General features: G+C 44.7%; 2 protein-coding genes across 3 annotated transcripts; one reads left to right on the top strand and one right to left on the bottom strand.

The window, feature by feature from the left end:
- The first annotated feature begins 2,130 nt into the window (after positions 1-2,130).
- On the top strand, positions 2,131-6,549 carry LOC120707684 (3-isopropylmalate dehydratase large subunit, chloroplastic-like). Of its 2 annotated transcripts, none has more exons than XM_039992759.1 (14): positions 2,131-2,361; positions 2,451-2,582; positions 2,699-3,022; positions 3,150-3,218; positions 3,297-3,413; positions 3,900-3,974; positions 4,061-4,138; positions 4,227-4,322; positions 4,484-4,533; positions 5,060-5,114; positions 5,198-5,329; positions 5,463-5,510; positions 5,611-5,769; positions 6,175-6,549. In XM_039992759.1, exons 1-14 carry the CDS (start codon positions 2,308-2,310, stop codon positions 6,313-6,315), a joined length of 1,530 nt encoding a protein of 509 aa, XP_039848693.1. In that variant the 5' UTR covers positions 2,131-2,307; the 3' UTR covers positions 6,316-6,549. The 2 variants fall into 2 exon arrangements, with proteins under 2 accessions (XP_039848693.1, XP_039848624.1); XM_039992690.1 differs by having other exon boundaries at positions 2,136-2,361; positions 6,198-6,549.
- Positions 6,550-8,843: 2,294 nt separating this feature from the next.
- On the bottom strand, positions 8,844-10,412 carry LOC120707812 (protein LOW PSII ACCUMULATION 2, chloroplastic-like). Its single transcript, XM_039992866.1, has 2 exons — positions 9,798-10,412; positions 8,844-9,181 (listed from the first exon to the last, which is right to left on the bottom strand). Exons 1-2 carry the CDS (start codon positions 10,378-10,380, stop codon positions 9,042-9,044), a joined length of 723 nt encoding a protein of 240 aa, XP_039848800.1. The 5' UTR covers positions 10,381-10,412; the 3' UTR covers positions 8,844-9,041.
- Between the last annotated feature and the right edge of the window lie 7,089 nt (positions 10,413-17,501).

The raw sequence follows: 17,501 nt of genomic DNA, 5'->3' as shown, positions 1-17,501 counted from the left end.
ACAATCAGGGCAAAACGTAAGCACTTTATTTCCAACCACAACACACGCATCGTCTTCCTTATCATGTTGTGATTTTTAATATTTTTGAATAAATATTAAAATGCATATGTTTATTGTATATTGTTTAGTTCTTTATGTATATTCGGGAAGGGTGTAGAAGCGCTTAGTTAATTACGATTTCCAAAGTATTCACATGCATCTGGGCCCAATTTCTCGCAGCCAACTTATATGTACCAGCACATCATAAAAAATTGCTAAGATATGCAGGCTTAATTTGACTGAATTATATTATAGTGGGGGACAAATTTTGACCGATTTGATATGATGCATAGGACAAGATTACAGTATATTATTTTACGCGAATTATGGATTTGGATGATCTAGGTGGTGCAAATTGTATTGTTTTTTTCGATATAACTTTAGTTAGTGTGACGTGGTAATAGTATATTACATTATTTTCCAAAGGAAATGATGTCGATTGGCGTGTTATTGTCCCCCCTCTCACTGCCAAAAGGGTTTTTAAATCACAACCACATGACGTGTTCCTGTTTGTCCATTAGTTTACACCCCATGCATGTACCAGATAAGTCCTACCGAACGGCCTTATCTTTTTGCAATTCTTTTCTCCATATAAAATAGCTGTTTTTTTAATGTATTGGGAGAATAGATATTTTATTTCATTTGGTTATCCCTATGGAATGATAAAATTTCAAATATTTCTTTTTTTTTGTTCTGGTTTTGACGGTTTTGTCTCTAGAGCTCACAAATGTGATTCGTAGGATAAGATAAGATAATCGCCGGTGGCGGTGAAAAGTCCAAAGTTCATAGTAAATAAGAATATAATTTATAATAGTATGGTTTAGAATCTTTTTAGAACACGGAAAATCCACAACTTCGAAATGAAATCGCATTGTTTTCTTGTTATTATATATTCTCGTGGAATTCCAGCGGAATTCTTGCTTTCGGTACAAGGAGGAGGAGGCCCTTGGAAGCAACACAAGTCCTGGCTTCATTTTGGGCTTGTGTTCTAAAGCGGCCATCGAAACCGTCATTGCACTTTATTTGGGCCGGTCGTCCGTGGGCTGGCAAGTTGGTATGCGTACGGAGAACGCAAGCAAAGATGGATGGATGGATGGGGATGGACGATGATGGATCACGTGAGCGTATTCACGGGCTGACAAATGAGAAAACGTAGGGGCCAAGTTGTGTTTGTGTTGGAAAAAGGTTCTATCTAGAGCTGGCCAAGTGGCATTCACGCTTGTCTCGTTCTTCCAGGCCTAAGAAAACCCAAGAAAAATCAACATGCTTTTGCTTGGGCACATAAACAATCAGAGGCTCGACTACTCGAGAGTAGCGCCCAAGCAACCATGCGCTCCAAAAATGATTCAGGTCGTTACCAAGGAGTAGCATTCTTACCATCTACCAATATAGCTGAGTAAAGTTTGTTTGCATAGTGTTTTTGGTGAAATTTTAAACCAAAGCCATCTAAAACAAATTGCGGCAAACCATAACACCCGGCATTGATTCAAACGTCTAGTTCTAAGAATTTAAATAGCATTTAACAATGAGCTACTACTTGTGTAGTGGCGTTCATTGTTGTAAAAAGTACTGCTGATTAAAATGATGAAAAAAATGTTGCAATGTTTTACCAACAATGATCAAATTATACACAAATTTATTTAGTGAATAAAATTGATAGATTTGCATGTAGAGCTCCTCTAGCTATGGACAAAAGAAATACAAGAACAAATTATCACTCTGTTCTGCTGGCTGCGGCTGGTGGCTGGTGCTGGTTTATTGTGAGAGAAAATTATTGCTGACTAGCTGGTGGCTGGTGCTGGTTTCATGTGAGAGAAAAATACTCTTGGTTGGCTGGAGAAGCAGCTACTTATAAAGACTTTCTTATAAAGGTTCACTTTTAGATGCCAGAAAATCCTTAGTAAATGTGTCATTTTCCCCCCTCAGTCAAAGTATAAGCTTAAACAGTTTTTTTCTGCAAGAAAGCTTAAACTTCCAGTAGATCGTACCGACCCATCCATCGCCGCCCGATCTCAATCCAAGGCTCCACGTCACACTCCTCACCTCTCTGTCTCCCAGTATAAATGGGTCCCCACTAGCCGCTGCCGCCGCGCCCCGCCTTTGCCTTTGTGTGCTCGACCACCTCCTCCCTACCTCACCCGGGCCCACACGCCACGGCGGCCACACACGCCCGACACACGCGCCGCACCACCCCCAATCCCCGATCCCCCTTGACCCGACTGCCCGCAGGCTGTTCGACGCTTCGCCCCGCCCGCGCGCAGCCACGCCATGGCCGCCTCCGTCTCCGCTGCCGCCAAGGCCTCCGCCGCCTTCGCCCACAAGGTCTGTCCCCTTCTCCTCCCTCTTCCGCCCCCTCCCTCTACCTCCCAGCTCGCGTCCCGTCACTGACCGGCTCCCCTCCCCTGCCGTAGAAGGAGCTCGCCGCGGCGGCGCCGGCGCCGGCGCAGCACCGCGCGGGCTCGGGCCGCCGGAGCAATCCATGCCGCGTGCGCGCCGTCGCTTCGCCCGCGCGCGCGCCCCGCGCCCCGGCGTCCACCGGCTCGGTACGCCCCCGCTGAATCCCCTCCCCCCTACTGTTAACGCGCCTCTTCTGAATGTTGCTGCTCCCGATCTCGCGCTTGATGCACCTACGCGCCGCCTCTGCTTAATCTCGCCTCAGGTGAAGTCCGCGATGACGATGACGGAGAAGATCCTGGCGCGGGCGTCGGAGCGCGCGGGCCTGGAGCCCGGGGAGAACGTCTGGGTGGACGTCGACGTGCTCATGACGCACGACGTCTGCGGCCCCGGCACCATCGGCATCTTCAAGAAGGAGTTCGGGGAGGACGCCAAGGTCTGGGACCGCGAGAAGGTCGTCATCATCCCGGACCACTACATCTTCACCAGCGACGAGCGGGCCAACCGCAATGTTGATATCCTCAGGGACTTCTGTATGGAGCAGAACATCAATTACTTCTATGACATCAAGGACCTCAGCAATTTCAAGGTATGGCTGCCCATTTGCTTGTCGTTTCATTCGATTCATAGCTTAGCTTGCCTCAGCCTCGTATCAAATTAAAGTTCCTGTTGAAGTTTTTCTTCCTGCACAAGTTAAATTTTCGAGTTGTTTGCAGGCTAATCCAGACTACAAAGGCGTCTGCCACGTTGCACTTGCTCAAGAAGGCCACTGCCGACCGGGCGAGGTACCTTGCTGGCTGTACCAAGTTCGGCTAATCTGTGATTTTGCCATACAGGAAGGATTGACTCCAATTGCTGTCTAGGTTCTCCTTGGTACTGATTCTCATACATGCAATGCTGGAGCCTTCGGTCAATTTGCAACGGGAATTGGAAACACTGATGCAGGTTTTGTATTGGGCACTGGAAAGGCTCTTCTCAAGGTATGCCCAATGTTTTCAGTACCTCCAGATAAATTTGAGAACCAGTCTTACAGAACAAATAAAATAAAAATAAAGACATTTATTCGTGTGGTATAGCCATATAGGTCCAGTTGCTTGCTGAAACGTCGTTCTATTCTATAGTTCATTGATGCGTCCGGACATTGCATAAATTTATCTTCAGGAAAATGAGACTTCATCAGCCAAAAAACTTTGTTTCACATAAATCAAAATTAAAGATAAATTCCTTGAATCATTAAAATGTTATTATCATTTGCACTGACTTGCATTTCCTCAAAACACAACAGTAATAGAAAAATCGAGTGCAGTATCCAGTTAGCCCTATTTATGTAGCAGTTATGCGTCATTTTTGTATTGTACGCCCTCGTATCAGTTTTTCATATATTGTCGATATGCTTGAGCCACTTCCAGAAACACACACACACACACACACACACAATGTTTTGATATTTTAATCTTATTTTTCAGGTGCCACCAACTATAAGGTTTGTACTAGATGGAGAAATGCCACCTTATTTACTCGCAAAGGATCTGATTTTGCAAGTAAGCCTACAAGCTATGTTAATTTTGTTCATCTCTTCGGATCTACTTAGCTGCGACTTCTTATTCTTGTTAATTACTACTTACAGATTATTGGTGAGATTTCTGTATCTGGTGCAACCTACAAGTCCATGGAGTTTGTTGGATCAACTGTGGAAAGTCTAAATGTGCATTACCTGCTCAAAATTAGCTTAATTAATACCCACACTAATACACTATGTAACATTGAACTAATTCTTTTCACACACGTGCTAGATGGAAGAGCGAATGACATTGTGCAACATGGTTATTGAAGCTGGTGGAAAGAATGGTGTTGTGCCTGCTGATGAAACTACATTTAAGTACCTTGAGGTACAGAACTAACCTCCGAAATACTATTGATGAAACTGAGGCAATGTGCTTTTCTTCCATAACATTACAATAACATATGAGATAGAGAGTGCTCAAAACATTCTGCAAAAGATTTTTCGTGATAGTTCTGACATCATAGCTTGATTACTGTTATACTGCAGGGCAAGACATCCGTTGATTATGAACCTGTCTACAGTGATGCTCAGGCCAGGTGATTATAAACCGCCCTTGCTTTTCTTGTTCTTTAGTTCATGCTATGCATTGATTTGCATATTAGAGTTTCAAAAAATATTTTCTCGTACATAGACATGACTGCTTGTCAGACAGCATTGAAATTCAAGATTAAATGGATGAATGGTACTTATTCAACAAGTTTGTCCTTTCGTTCAGATGGTGTTCTGAAAAGTTGATTATGTTATGCATATATACAAGAAATAGATTGTTGCCTAGTGTTTTCCTTCATAACATTTTTGCTGGGGACATCAGCTTACGATAGCACCACCAAACATTCAGCCAAGGCACTGCCTAACTTTAAAAAACATTGATTTTCCTATCTCACATTCAGCTAAACCACTGCCCACCAGTCGCAGCACCAAACATTCAGCTAGACAGTTTTCCTGTTGCAACTTTTGAGTTTCTATTCTCTGTGTGTGTGTGTTTTTTTTTTGATATGGCATGTGCATAAGCTATTGATCTCTTGGTTCTTTAATTTGATCGACTTTTTTTTTCTTCCTCAGATTTTTTAGTGACTATCGGTTTGATGTATCCAAACTGGAGCCAGTAGTTGCCAAGGTTTGTAATGTAGTCTATTGGAAATCGTTATCTTGGATTTGTTGGTTTTCCTATAAAAAAGTGATAATCTTCATGAACTGCAGCCACATTCACCTGACAACCGTGTTCTAGCAAGAGAATGCAAAGATGTCAAGATTGACCGAGTTTATATTGGTTCTTGCACTGGTGGTAAGACGGAGGACTTCCTTGCTGCTGCAAAGGTGTTCTTAGCTTCGGTAAGAATCTTGAACCCTACCATGGTGTATTCTGATGACACCCGTTGTGTACTTGAAACTTGTACTTACTATCTTTTAAAATCATTTTATCCCATGATGACTTGACTAACTGCAAACTTTTGTCCTAATCTAGGGCAAGAAGGTTAAAGTCCCCACATTCCTTGTCCCTGCGACACAAAAGGTAAATTTACTTATCTAGAGTAAAAAAAAATTTGGAAGTAACACTGTAACATCCTATAGACTTGTTCATATTTATTGACAAAAAAGTGAAATCTCCGCAGGTGTGGATGGACTTATATAGCCTCCCTGTACCAGGATCTGGTGGGAAAACTTGCTCCCAGATATTTGAGGAGGCTGGATGCGACACACCAGCTAGCCCTAGTTGTGGTGCTTGTTTAGGTGGCCCTCGCGATACATATGCACGCATGAATGAACCGATGGTAAGAATCCTATGCACATCTTGAAGAATTTGTGTAAAATAGGCTTGGTACTTAATGTATACTTGGGGCAAGGCTACTATGGTTTTATGTCCATAAATTAGTATGATACCTTAATTCTTTAAAGATAAAATAATCTATCTTCTGCCCATACGAATCTCACACCATTGACTAGCTACCTGATGTTCCACTTATGCTTACGTGGATACAGAATTGCTACCAGTCTCAGTTACGTGTTAAGTTGCTGTTCTAATGTTGTTACCCAATAATTATAGCTGGAAACACTAAACAAAAATGTTCCCTTGGTCCTTAGTCTGTGAAGGCACACATCAAGCTCAAAATTCTATTTTGTCCACATTGACAGTTATGATGAATTAGATTTTAACAACTTATATGATCTGGATGCTGGTCTGTGTGTCCACGACTAACAGGAACTTCCCGGGCAGGATGGGACACAAGGAGGGGCAGATCTATCTGGCATCCCCGTACACGGCGGCTGCCTCGGCCCTGACGGGCTACGTCACAGACCCCAGGGACTTCCTCATGTAACGACCTTGAAACCACAGAGTTCATGATGTAATAGAATGCCTGTGTTACTGTTTTTTTTTCCGTGTTGAACCTTAGTTTAGACGTGTCTCTGGATGAGAAATAAGCAGTTTTTCCTTGATAACGACTGCAAATCGTGAGGTTGGGATACATGGTTTTGCATTATTACAGAGTGTACTATCAAGAACAAACATGATTGTTCACAAGGAAAATGCATTCATCTACATACCTGCAGCAGCTTTTTCTCCCCTATGTGCAGTGCTACCCTCTAGAAACAAGTTCAAAAACACTACTTATGTGCTAAAGTGGAAGGACAACAATCACCGTCACGAGAATTCTCTCGATTGTTTAGTTCAAAAATTATTATGCACTGCATGGTTCATACTGTCCACATTAGCAATTGTTAGGCTCAAATCAGTATGCATGATTGTCATTGTCCACATCAGCACTCATGATCAAGTAGAGTCTGCGCAGAGCTTATTTGTTAGCAGCTTATTATTATAAACTTACTATCTATAGAAAGAGTCCTGAATCCTGATTGGCTCGAGTAGGCAGATCGAGACGGCCTCTCCCTTAGCAATTAGTAAAGTTGTAACATGCATTGTACTTTGCACATATCTGAACTCGATCCGTTCCATATTGAACTCTGACGGTCGCTATCTCCTCCGATCTCCATCCATAAACCCTAATACAATAATAACTAGGTAGCATCATGACCGGCCATCCTCCGTAACATGACTGAACTCGGGATTCTCCCTCTCTCTCTCCCGTCACGACTTCCCCGATGCCGCGGAGTACTTCGACGGCTCGTGCGGCGGCGGCCCGTGCCTCCTCCACGCCGGGCTCTGCTGCCCCAACGACCCGCTGGACACCATCATGACCAACCCCGACTTGTTCAACGCCGACCTGCTGGAGGACCTTTTCGCAGCCGCCGCCGCACCGGGGAGTGCTGCCCACCGGGGGGCGGCAAAGACGTCTTCGACGTGGACGCTGCCGACAAAGACGCTTGTTGCCAGGACGGGGGCGGCGCTTGCTCCGACGGCGCGCCACGGTTGCCGCCGGCGGTGCGCGCTGCGCTGTCGGACAGCTCATGGACGACAACGTCCAGTTTGGAGACCGCCTCGCCGCCATCGCCGCCGCCGCCTGTCTCGGCGCCGCTCGTTGTGCCGAGGAAGAAACGGGACATGTCCGTCAAGCGCGGCAAGCGGATGTGGTCGCTGGATATGCCGAGCGTCCCCGCGTCTCGCGACAGCGCTAGCGGCGGTGACGGGGACCACGACGGCCGCCGCGTCGGCGTCAGCGGCGGCGGCGTCCGCCAGCGCCTGCTCGGGGCGGCGCGGCCGAGGAATAGGCAGACCCAGAGGGCGTGCAGGCACTGCGACAGCACGGAGACGCCGCAATGGCGCGCGGGGCCGGACGGGCCGGGCACCCTGTGCAACGCCTGCGGCATCCGCTACACGATGAACAAGCTGCTGCCCGAGTAGCGGCCGTCGACGAGCCCGAGCTTCCGGAGTGACAAGCACTCGAACCGCCACAGGAAGGTGGTCGAGCTGAGGGAGACGAAGGTACTAAAAGAGAAGGCTGTCAATATGCTGCTGCCGCCAGACTATGCTAATTTCATGGATGTTTGTAAATATATATCCACTGGTCAATGACATCCAAAAACAATTTAATTTAATTGTATTGTATTGTATTGTAGGCTATTTATTACTTCTTGGTTTGGATTCTAAAGATTCGTGGATGTTGAATTATTGTAAATACTACTCTACATATCAACATTTCCCTGACGACATGTGACATCTGTCCCATGCACAGAGCCCATGCACATTGATTTCATTGTAAGCTACTTATATACTTTTGGTTGGGGATTTTGTATCCATCCTCTTGTGTAAAGATCAAACTAAATTCGGAGACGTAGCGTCCTATGTGCTATCAAAATATTTTACACACTGATGGAGATGCCTCTCTTCAATGTTGGTTGATTAGGGTTTAGGTTCATTCCTTATGGCTACGGATAGTTTATGCCAGGGTTTCAGAAACCGTCCGGGAACCGCCGGTTTCCGGGATTTTTTCCCGTTACCGGTCCGGTCCGAGACAGTAAACCGGGTCCGGTTTTTTATATTTTAGGCTTCTAAATCCAAAAATACAAAAGTAAATTTTTTGTGCTACTGTTCCGGTTCTGAACAGTACCACCGGTTTTTTAAACCCTGGTTTATGCAAAGATTTGTACTGTACTTTAATATTATTATTTAGCATGAACAGTGCCCCCCGGGCCCACATGAACAGTACCCCCGGCCCGCATGAACAGTGCCGCCGGCCCACGTGGGGCCGCGACTCACGGCAGCGCTCCAAATCTTGGAGCTTTAGTATATGTACTCAATTATAAACCTCAGAACCTCCTTTTGCTTAAAGAAGTTAGCTCCTAGTGTACCATCCAGAAACTAACTCTAAAGGACTTTAGTGTGCGATGGTACTCGTTTATCGCTTCTTTATTTCAGTCTTCATCAAGTGCAGGATTTATAATTGCTTGATACCTCAACATCCTATCTAATTTAGAAAATTTATGTATTCCATGCATGAAACAAGTTATAGGGCAAAATAGCTTTTTTGCGGCAAGGAAGTACATAGCATATCACAAAATGTAGATTAAAGCATGAAGAAAATTAGGATAAGTAAATCACAGAAATTCACAAGATGATTATGTCTAGTTCCCACCTTTGTGTTGTTACCTAGCTTTTGCTTTTCTCACTTTCAAAGTATTTGAGGACACCATATCCAACCGTACCCACCAAAAATAGAACAACTGTTGGAGTGAACGATGGATAAAGGTACTTGACAAAAAAGTTGTCATACTCCTCCGGCAGAAAGCCTGCATATAACATATACAAGTTTAAGACATGACTAACTTGGCTCAACAGTTCTGCAGTATCAAAATCCTTGGCATATAATTACTGGCTGAGTCAAACCCACAACTCAACTAGTAGTTACTAGTTAGGTGACCTGAACGTAACTAAATTATTGCTTCTGTCACTGGACATTCTCTCATTTAGATGAGCAAAGCTAAATGGTTTCTTTGGTACCTTTGTTCTTCACACTACACTTCCTCATATTGTGATTTCACTTAGGTGTTTCCCCATTTGAACGCGTGTCATCTACTCTAAGATGGGTTAGAAAGTTTGGCCACGTGACAGCGCACAGAATGATGGCGTGGAAAGCAACCAAAATGCCACCATTATGGAAGTTTTTCTTCAATTCATCAACAATTGCCACAATGAAATCTTTAATCATCTATTAATATAGTTATGTACTCACAAAGCCCAACACTACAGTTCCTTATTTGGGGATGTTCAATACTACATTCAGGTTATACGCCCTGGCAGCAGGTGCAAGCAGAGTGCTAAACTGAATTACCATCACCATCCACCAATAAGCAAAGCTATTGCAGCATTGCAAGTTTGAGACCAAACTGCTGCTGTATATCTTACCGGATGCGGCGAGCGCGATGCCCTCGACGAGGATGATGATGCCGAGCCCCAGCCATGCGAGGAGGAAGGCGTTCTCGTTGGCCTGCCGCTGCCGCAGCTCCTCCTCCGTGGGCCCCTTCCCGCCGGCGCCCCCGGCCTTGGACGCCGCCTCCTGCTGCTGCTGGAAGATCGACGCGCTGCCCGCCGGGGCGCGGCGGACCACGGGGGCCGGAGGCTCCAGCGCCTTGCTATCCTTGTCCTGGCTGGCTCTCTTGCTGCCGCTCTTGGTGGGCTTCTTGCCCTTCTTCTTGCTCCCGGCGCCCGAGGTAGAGGCGATGACGCGGAATAGCGGCGTTGCGCGGAGAAGGGGAAGGCCGGCGCGGGGGAAGAACGCGGTGGAGGGAGACGCCATGGCGACGGCGACGGCGACGGCGTTCTGCTTCTGCGGCGGCGACGGCGCGGCCGCGCGCGGCTTATCCGACAACTTCGGGGGCTGGGCCGGAGAGAAGAGTCGGGCTAGCCCATGTGAGGTGGTGTGGGCCCGAGGCTTTGATGCATGCGTATTTGCGCCGGTAAAATTGAGCCCAATTGCTTCATGTGGCATTAGCGTAGCTCCACCACTGCTTTCCTGAAGCATGCATTATCTCATGCTGAAATTTTAAAAGGTCATGCATCATCTGTCCGGAGCACTTTTTTTTAAGGAAGAGTCTGTCTGAATAACTTATTCTCTATGAACAAGGGGTAAATTATTTCAGGACGGAGGGAGTATCTATGAACAAGGGTAAATAATGCATTAGATTCATGATAGGTGATTAAAATTAACATGCATAATCACAGGTGTGAAAAAATTGTTTCCTATTTCCACCCAAAGTGATGGGCATGTTCTAGATTTCAACATTTTCTTAAGGCAAATAGTGGGACTCGACCTGTCGTTGATGTTAGTTAGTTGTTGATGAAAATAGTTATAAAGTTGTTTGAATTAAACAATGTTGCGTTATTATTGTATTATGGAATAGTATAAATTAAGCTTGCAAATCTGAGTTCTTTGCTCTAATGATAATGGGTGGCCGTAGAGGATAAGATCGATTGGTGTATGCATGCTTTCAGATCGATCGGCAGGACGACGGACTACTGGTTGATCTTTTATTTTGTTGTGTTTTTTTTTTGGGAAGCAGATAGAAGACGACACCTCCAATGTACACATTTGTGTAGTTAATCATAAGTGGTTACGATTGAAAGGTGTACGTGTGCTTTATAGGTACGGTATAAGATATAGTGTGTGATTTCCTTTCGAGAAAGAAAGTACATGTATTAGTTGTCACCACTGAACTTATGCATAGAGATTATTAGCTTCACTTGTTTGTTTATAGGCCTGTCTCCCAACAAATCATGTTGTTCCCCTCAAGAGAGAAAAGGAAAAAGGGAACCAATGAAGTGAGGTTAGCTGTGTGCTCGCAACAAATTTCTGTCTAAAGTATAAACAAGTATTTTGTTTTATTAGGATATAAACCTTTACAACTATTACATAAATTTTATGACATACAAATTTAATATTATTATATTCATATTAAATAAAAGGTTAATATGTTCATAGTGTTTAGTTAAAAATTATCATAATGAAGAAACGAATAAGCTTTATACCTTTAAATTGAGAGACCAGGGGCCGGATTTGGCGAGCAGGGACCGGATCAGGCCGAGCTCGGCGGCGGCGACCAGGGCCGGACCGGCCTCCCCCAGCGACGGCTGGGGCCGGATTCGGCCTCCCCCGGCGGTGGCCTCCCCGTGGATGGGCTCAGCAGGCCTCTGGATGGGCTTGGCGGGCCTGTCCACGGGCTTCCTATTTTTTTCAATTTTTTATTCGATTAATTGAGGCAGTTGCATTATAAAAAACGGCATCGGTTAAAACCGAGGAGGTTTTAACAACCGTTTCGGTTAATGCCACGATTAACCGTGGCCTTGGCTCCAAGGCGGTTGCAAAAACCGCCTCGGTTAATGCTTTTTGACCGTCTAGGTTAACTGGTTAAGATTTCTGTTGTAGTGAGTATGTCTCGAAGTATTGGTTCTTGGATCGGAGGAAGATGGTAAGAGGTATACATGCATGATCGACAATGTTTTGATAAAAAAGGTAGCTTTGGTGTAATAACATGTAATTATACTTGGGTAGCACTAGTTAAAAAAGGAGGAGAAGCAAAAACAAGCGACTCAAATTGATGTTAACCTTACATTAGTGTGAGAGCAGCTATCTAGCACATGTGGTTTGATTTTTTTGAGCGGAGGAAACGGAGAGAAGCACATGGTCGCTTTGGTTGACTGCTAGTGCTAGCTAGATCATGTCATATTATATGCTTTCGGTGAAAAGGCAGCAAGCACTGTCATTACATTAGTGGATGGCGTGGTCCTGCTAGCTTAGCATTAGTGGCCGTCGGTCTCGTGTGTGTCAAAGCAAGCGTTTAACACACGGGCTGACGAGCAAGCAATGCAAGTACACGAGGACGAAGCTCTCACGGCCAGCCAGCTAGCGAAGCTCAGCAGCTGTCCCCTTCACCTCAGACATGCATCCATCCATCGAGCTGATATGCGCGTCTCACCAACTAACTTTGGTTACAATAACCTTAAAAAAACTCTGATTACAATGATTTTGTTTCTTTTTTCTTCGTTAAGCATGCAACAACTTTGCTGACAACAATTTTGTTTAACAGACGTTTTTCTTTCGATGCCTAAAAAATAAAAATGGTCCCTCGTACATCAACGCTAAACATTATTTTTTGTTTTAACATACGTTTAACAGACGGGTGTACATTGGCAAAAAAGTAAAAAAAAAAAGAAGAGAGGGAAAGAAAATATGGGCACCCGTCTGCTTGTCCTTTGGCAGATGCAGAGGCCGCGACCATCCAATGTTCAATGTGTCGCGGTATGCTCGTCGTCGTTCGAGTGGAGAGGAAGGCAAGCAGCTTAGCTACAGAATATCCCCAAGCCAAACGTGCGGTCAAGATAATATTTCTTTATTTTGTATTATTTGTGCGTAAATAAATGAATAAATGGTAAATATTTTTGCTAACCCAGCAGTGACAAGTGTTTAAAGTGTGTGCCTGGTTAACTGTTACTGACAGGTACAGCTAAGCTGCGCAGAAATGGGGTCCGGTCAAACACCACCCTGTTTGACATTACAAGTGACCCATGGCCATTGGCCAAGCAAGATTATGCTAGGATTAGTTCCGGCCAAGTGTCAACTCGTGCAGCAGCTTAGCTTATCCCAACCGAAAAAAAAATTTGCATGTTAGGAGGAGTATCATCAACGGGGGCAAGCACACAAAAGGAGATCAGAGAAATTCGAAAAAAAAGACCCCCTTTTTTCAAAAAAAAAAAAGAAATTCGAAAAGAGCCCCACAAGCACGCAAAAAAAAAAAACCACGGCTGCCGACCTGCCTGCCGTTCCGGCGAGCTGACCTGACCAGATGCCGACCTGAACCGGCAGCTAGTGGTTCTGGTTCGTGGTGGTGATGTGACGCCGCCGGAGAGGAGCCAGCCGAGCCCACGAGCGGCGAGCCAATAGGGGCGGCCAAGCGGTCGCCGGTGGGTTTCGGCCGGGGCGTGGGCCGACGTGGCTCGCCGCCGGCGTCTTTTTTATTTGTATATTTTTCAAAAAAAATTACAGAAATATATTTTTCATTTCACATTTTACAGTTCTACCGTCCGGCAGAGGGGCGGTAGGGACCTCTATGTAAATAAATATAAATTTTATTTGCCCAGAGGTCCTTGGCGGGGGCCTGCCGCCCCGCTGCCGGGCGGCAGGCCCCCTGCCGCCAAGTAGTGGGGCGGCAGGCTCCCGCCAAGGATATAAAAGCTCCGCCTCTTCCCTTGCGTCCTCATTTTCTGCCCACGAGATCCAGAAAGGGGAGAGGGAGAGAGGAGGGGTGAGGGAGGTAATTCCACCGGCGAAGCCCTGCCGGATTTTGGATCCGAAACGCAGGTAACTAATATTTCTCAACTTTTTCATTCCAAAATTTTTGTATGTTTAATTTTATGATTAGTATTTTTTATTATTGTAAGCACTTAGGGTTCGGATTAGTGGTTATAATTGAAGTCATAGCATATTTCTAGATATTAGATTAATTAAAATGAAGTCTTTAGATGGCCAGATATGTCGAGCAAAGTGGCGTTTCAAGTTCATTACGGTGACTTCTATAGAATTACTCATGATTCCTATGGAGTAAATCTATCAGCATTGGAAAGAAGACAGTGCAGTCTAGATAAACCCCTAGAGAGGAGTTTTGAGTCCATTCGGAAATATATTCACAGTATGTTCAATGTGAATCCAAAGACACATTTGGTTACGGTTCATACCTTGACTTCCTGGCAAACTAATGGGGATTTCTGGGAGTTGACGCATATAAGTATTACGGAAGAATGGCAACATTACATGCACATAGCTCTTGAAAGTGGGTGGCCTCTCGCAATGGTAATTCAGATTCACCAGAAGACCGGTGATTTAGGTGAAGTGCTTTTGATACATACAGTGTACCGAGCTTGTCCGGGGGGCCAACCATTCTGCTGCGAGCTTTCTTCTGCATTGGAGCATGTGTCAGGGCATTCATTTACTGCCTTCCTGTTCTGTGTATTGACGGCACTTTCCTGACAGGGAAATATAAGGGAACAATATTGACGGCAATCGGAATTAATTGCAACAAGCAAATAGTTTCAATCGCCTTTGCCTTTGTTGAGAATGAGAATACAGAAAGCTGGTACTGGTTTTTTGAACGTCTGAAGAATCACGTTGTTGCTGGAAGGCCTAATGTTTGTCTTATCAGTGATAGACATACATTTCTCCTTGCAGCTATAAGACAGCTACAAGAAGGTAGTACATTTTCACCTCCTATATGGCCAGATGTTGTCAGTAGGTGGTGTGTCAGACATATGGCTGCTAATTTTTATGAGCGGTTCAAGAACAAGGATCTCATGAATTTGTTCAAGCGATTGTGCACTCAGAATCAGCAGAGGAAGTTCGATGCTTTGTGGGGTATAATTGATGATATGAGCGCCGAATTGCTTAGGAGCCATGCCTCATCATCCAGCAGGAGACGTTCTAAAGATTCATTAGTGGGACATGCTAAGCCATTTTCACAGTGGATTGATGGTGCGCCTAAAGAGAAGTGGTCACTTCTGTATGACACAGATGGGAGACGTTATGGGATCGAGACGACCAGCCATGCTGAGTGTTACAATATGGTAATGCGTCGTGTTCGTGGATTTCCTCTTGTTGGCATTGTTGAGTTCATCATGTATGGATGTATAAGGTATTTTAGGGAGCGATACGCATCAGCCGCTCCCTTACTTAATGATCCAGGAGTGCATTTTTGCAGAAGGGTAAATGAGTACATGGAGAAAAAAATTGAAAAGTCTCGATTTCACTCAGTCATATTGATGGGCACAAAGGAGCAAAGATTTGAGGTATCATGCAGGGATAGGACCGACCAGGGTGTCCGCAGGCAAAGGGTAATTCAAGAAGTCTTGATAACCATTGACGGGAGGGTGTTCTGCCGATGTCAGAAGCCAAAGGTGCATCACTTACCATGCTCCCATGTCATCGCGGTTTGTTCTGTATCTGGGTTAAATGCTGCGTCATATGTTTCTCAATATTTCACAAAAAAAGCCGCAGCACAGACTTGGTGTCATGAGATATACGGCATCGGTATTCTAGGCCCATTCACTCAAAAAAAATCCCCATCCAATTCTCATCCCTGATGCAGCTGCGAAGCGGGGCATAGGCCAACGGCAGACACGTCGTATCCGGAACGGAATGGACGAGTCCGAGGCTGAAAAGAAAAAAAATATTGCAACTTGTGTGGAGCGGACGATCACACTTACAAGAAGTGCCCACAACTTTCAGTACCCAATGCTGCTGCCGAGGCTGGATCTTCCGGAAATCCGACGGATGAATCGGCTCCACCTACAAGAATTCTCTGCATCTAGTTGTGCATTTATTTGTGTGTAGAAAATTAAGTATATTGTGTATGTACTATGCCTAAATGTCTTGTTTAATTAGTTGGAAGTGCGTATTTTTATAGAATTTGGTTGTAATGAACGTAACCTTCAATGTAATATCTTATGTGGTATCTTGTTTAACGTTCTATTTATATTTCATTCATTGTATCAAATTGGTTAGCACTAAATGCTTGGACACATGGTTTGTGGCCACCTATAGCACAAGCCACCACATAATGTGACACATAGAAGAAAGCTAAATGAGTACACATCCATGATACTGAAGAATCTAAATTATTTCAGTACAATTTACTTCACAATCTAGACCGATGAACACCATATGTTACACATTATTTCATGAAATCATCTAGGTAGTCACGCACAGGGGGAGGAACATCATCTCTTGGAGGCCATGGTTTGGGGGGCATGAAGTCATCTAAGTCGTCATCCAAGTTAACAGAACTTAGTGCTGGAGGTGGCGCAGTTTGACTTGACGAACCTCTTGACTTTTCCTTTCTCTCTTTTATGGTTCTACTTTCATGTACAGGGGGAGGAACATCAGGTCTTGGAGGCAATGGTTTTGGGGGCATGAAGTCATCTAAGTCGTCATCCGAGTTAACAGAACTTGGTGCTGGAGGTGGTGCAGTTTGACTTGACGAACCTCCGGTTCTATGTGATTGCCAAGTACTATCACCCAAAGATCTTCCACGCCTCCTTCGTCTTATTTGCGGCATGAGTTCACCGAAGATATATACCAATTTACGAAAATTTGGTATTGATTTGTTAATCAACTCCGTGTCCTCGGGGTAATCCTTGCATATAATTACACAACAACTTTAAAATTTACAGAATATGGATTAACAATGACTATATATATTAGATCCGAATGATAGTTACCTTAATGTGCATTTCATACACCTCTGACCGCATCCATATCGTAGAAGTACTTTGTACGAAACCAATAACATTAGGATGATTAGCTAGTTCACATAGCCTCATATACATCTTACGGCATTCTAGCAGGTGTCCCTTTACATCTTGCGTTGTAATACCTCGAAACAATGTGAAATCTTTAAACTATACTAATTTGGACAACACCATCTCTATCGTACCATCCGCTAATGGATCCAATTTCTTACTGATTACAAGATGTGTCATGATCTCAAGAAATATACTAGATTTTTTTTCGGTCCATGAAAATCCAATAGAATTAGAAGCAACCATTGCCTTATGCTGCAATAACAATAAAGTATTGTCATTCCAAATTTACTATTTTATATTTCACTAGCAAAAAACTCAATCTATTCTAATTCGTAATTATTTTAGAAACAATTCTATAATACGTCAGAAATATTGGTTACCTGCGGTTCGGATCCAAAATCCGATAGGGTTTCGCCGGTGGAATTACCTTCCTTACCCCTCCTCTCTCCCTCTCCCCTCTCTGGATCTCGTGGGCAGAAAATGAGGACGCGAGGGAAAGGGCGAAACTTTTATATCTTTGGCGGGAGCCTGCCGCCCCCTGCGGGGCGGCAGGCCCCCGCCAAAGACCTCTGCGCAAATAAAATTTATATTTATTTACATAGAGATCTCTATCGCCCCCTGCCGGGCGTTAGGCCCCCTGCCGCCCCCTGCCGGACGGTAGGGGTATAGAACTGTAAAATGTTAAATAAAAAAGACGCTCTCCGCCGTTCGGCCGGAGAGGAGATTTGGGCCCCCACCGGAATCGATACGCGCCACCGGCAG

This window comes from Panicum virgatum, chromosome 1K, assembly GCF_016808335.1.
Source record: "Panicum virgatum strain AP13 chromosome 1K, P.virgatum_v5, whole genome shotgun sequence".
In the NCBI taxonomy this organism is placed as follows: domain Eukaryota; kingdom Viridiplantae; phylum Streptophyta; class Magnoliopsida; order Poales; family Poaceae; genus Panicum; species Panicum virgatum.
The sequence above is the reverse complement of the archived record's forward strand: the minus strand, read 5'-3'. Positions and strand labels throughout refer to the sequence as shown.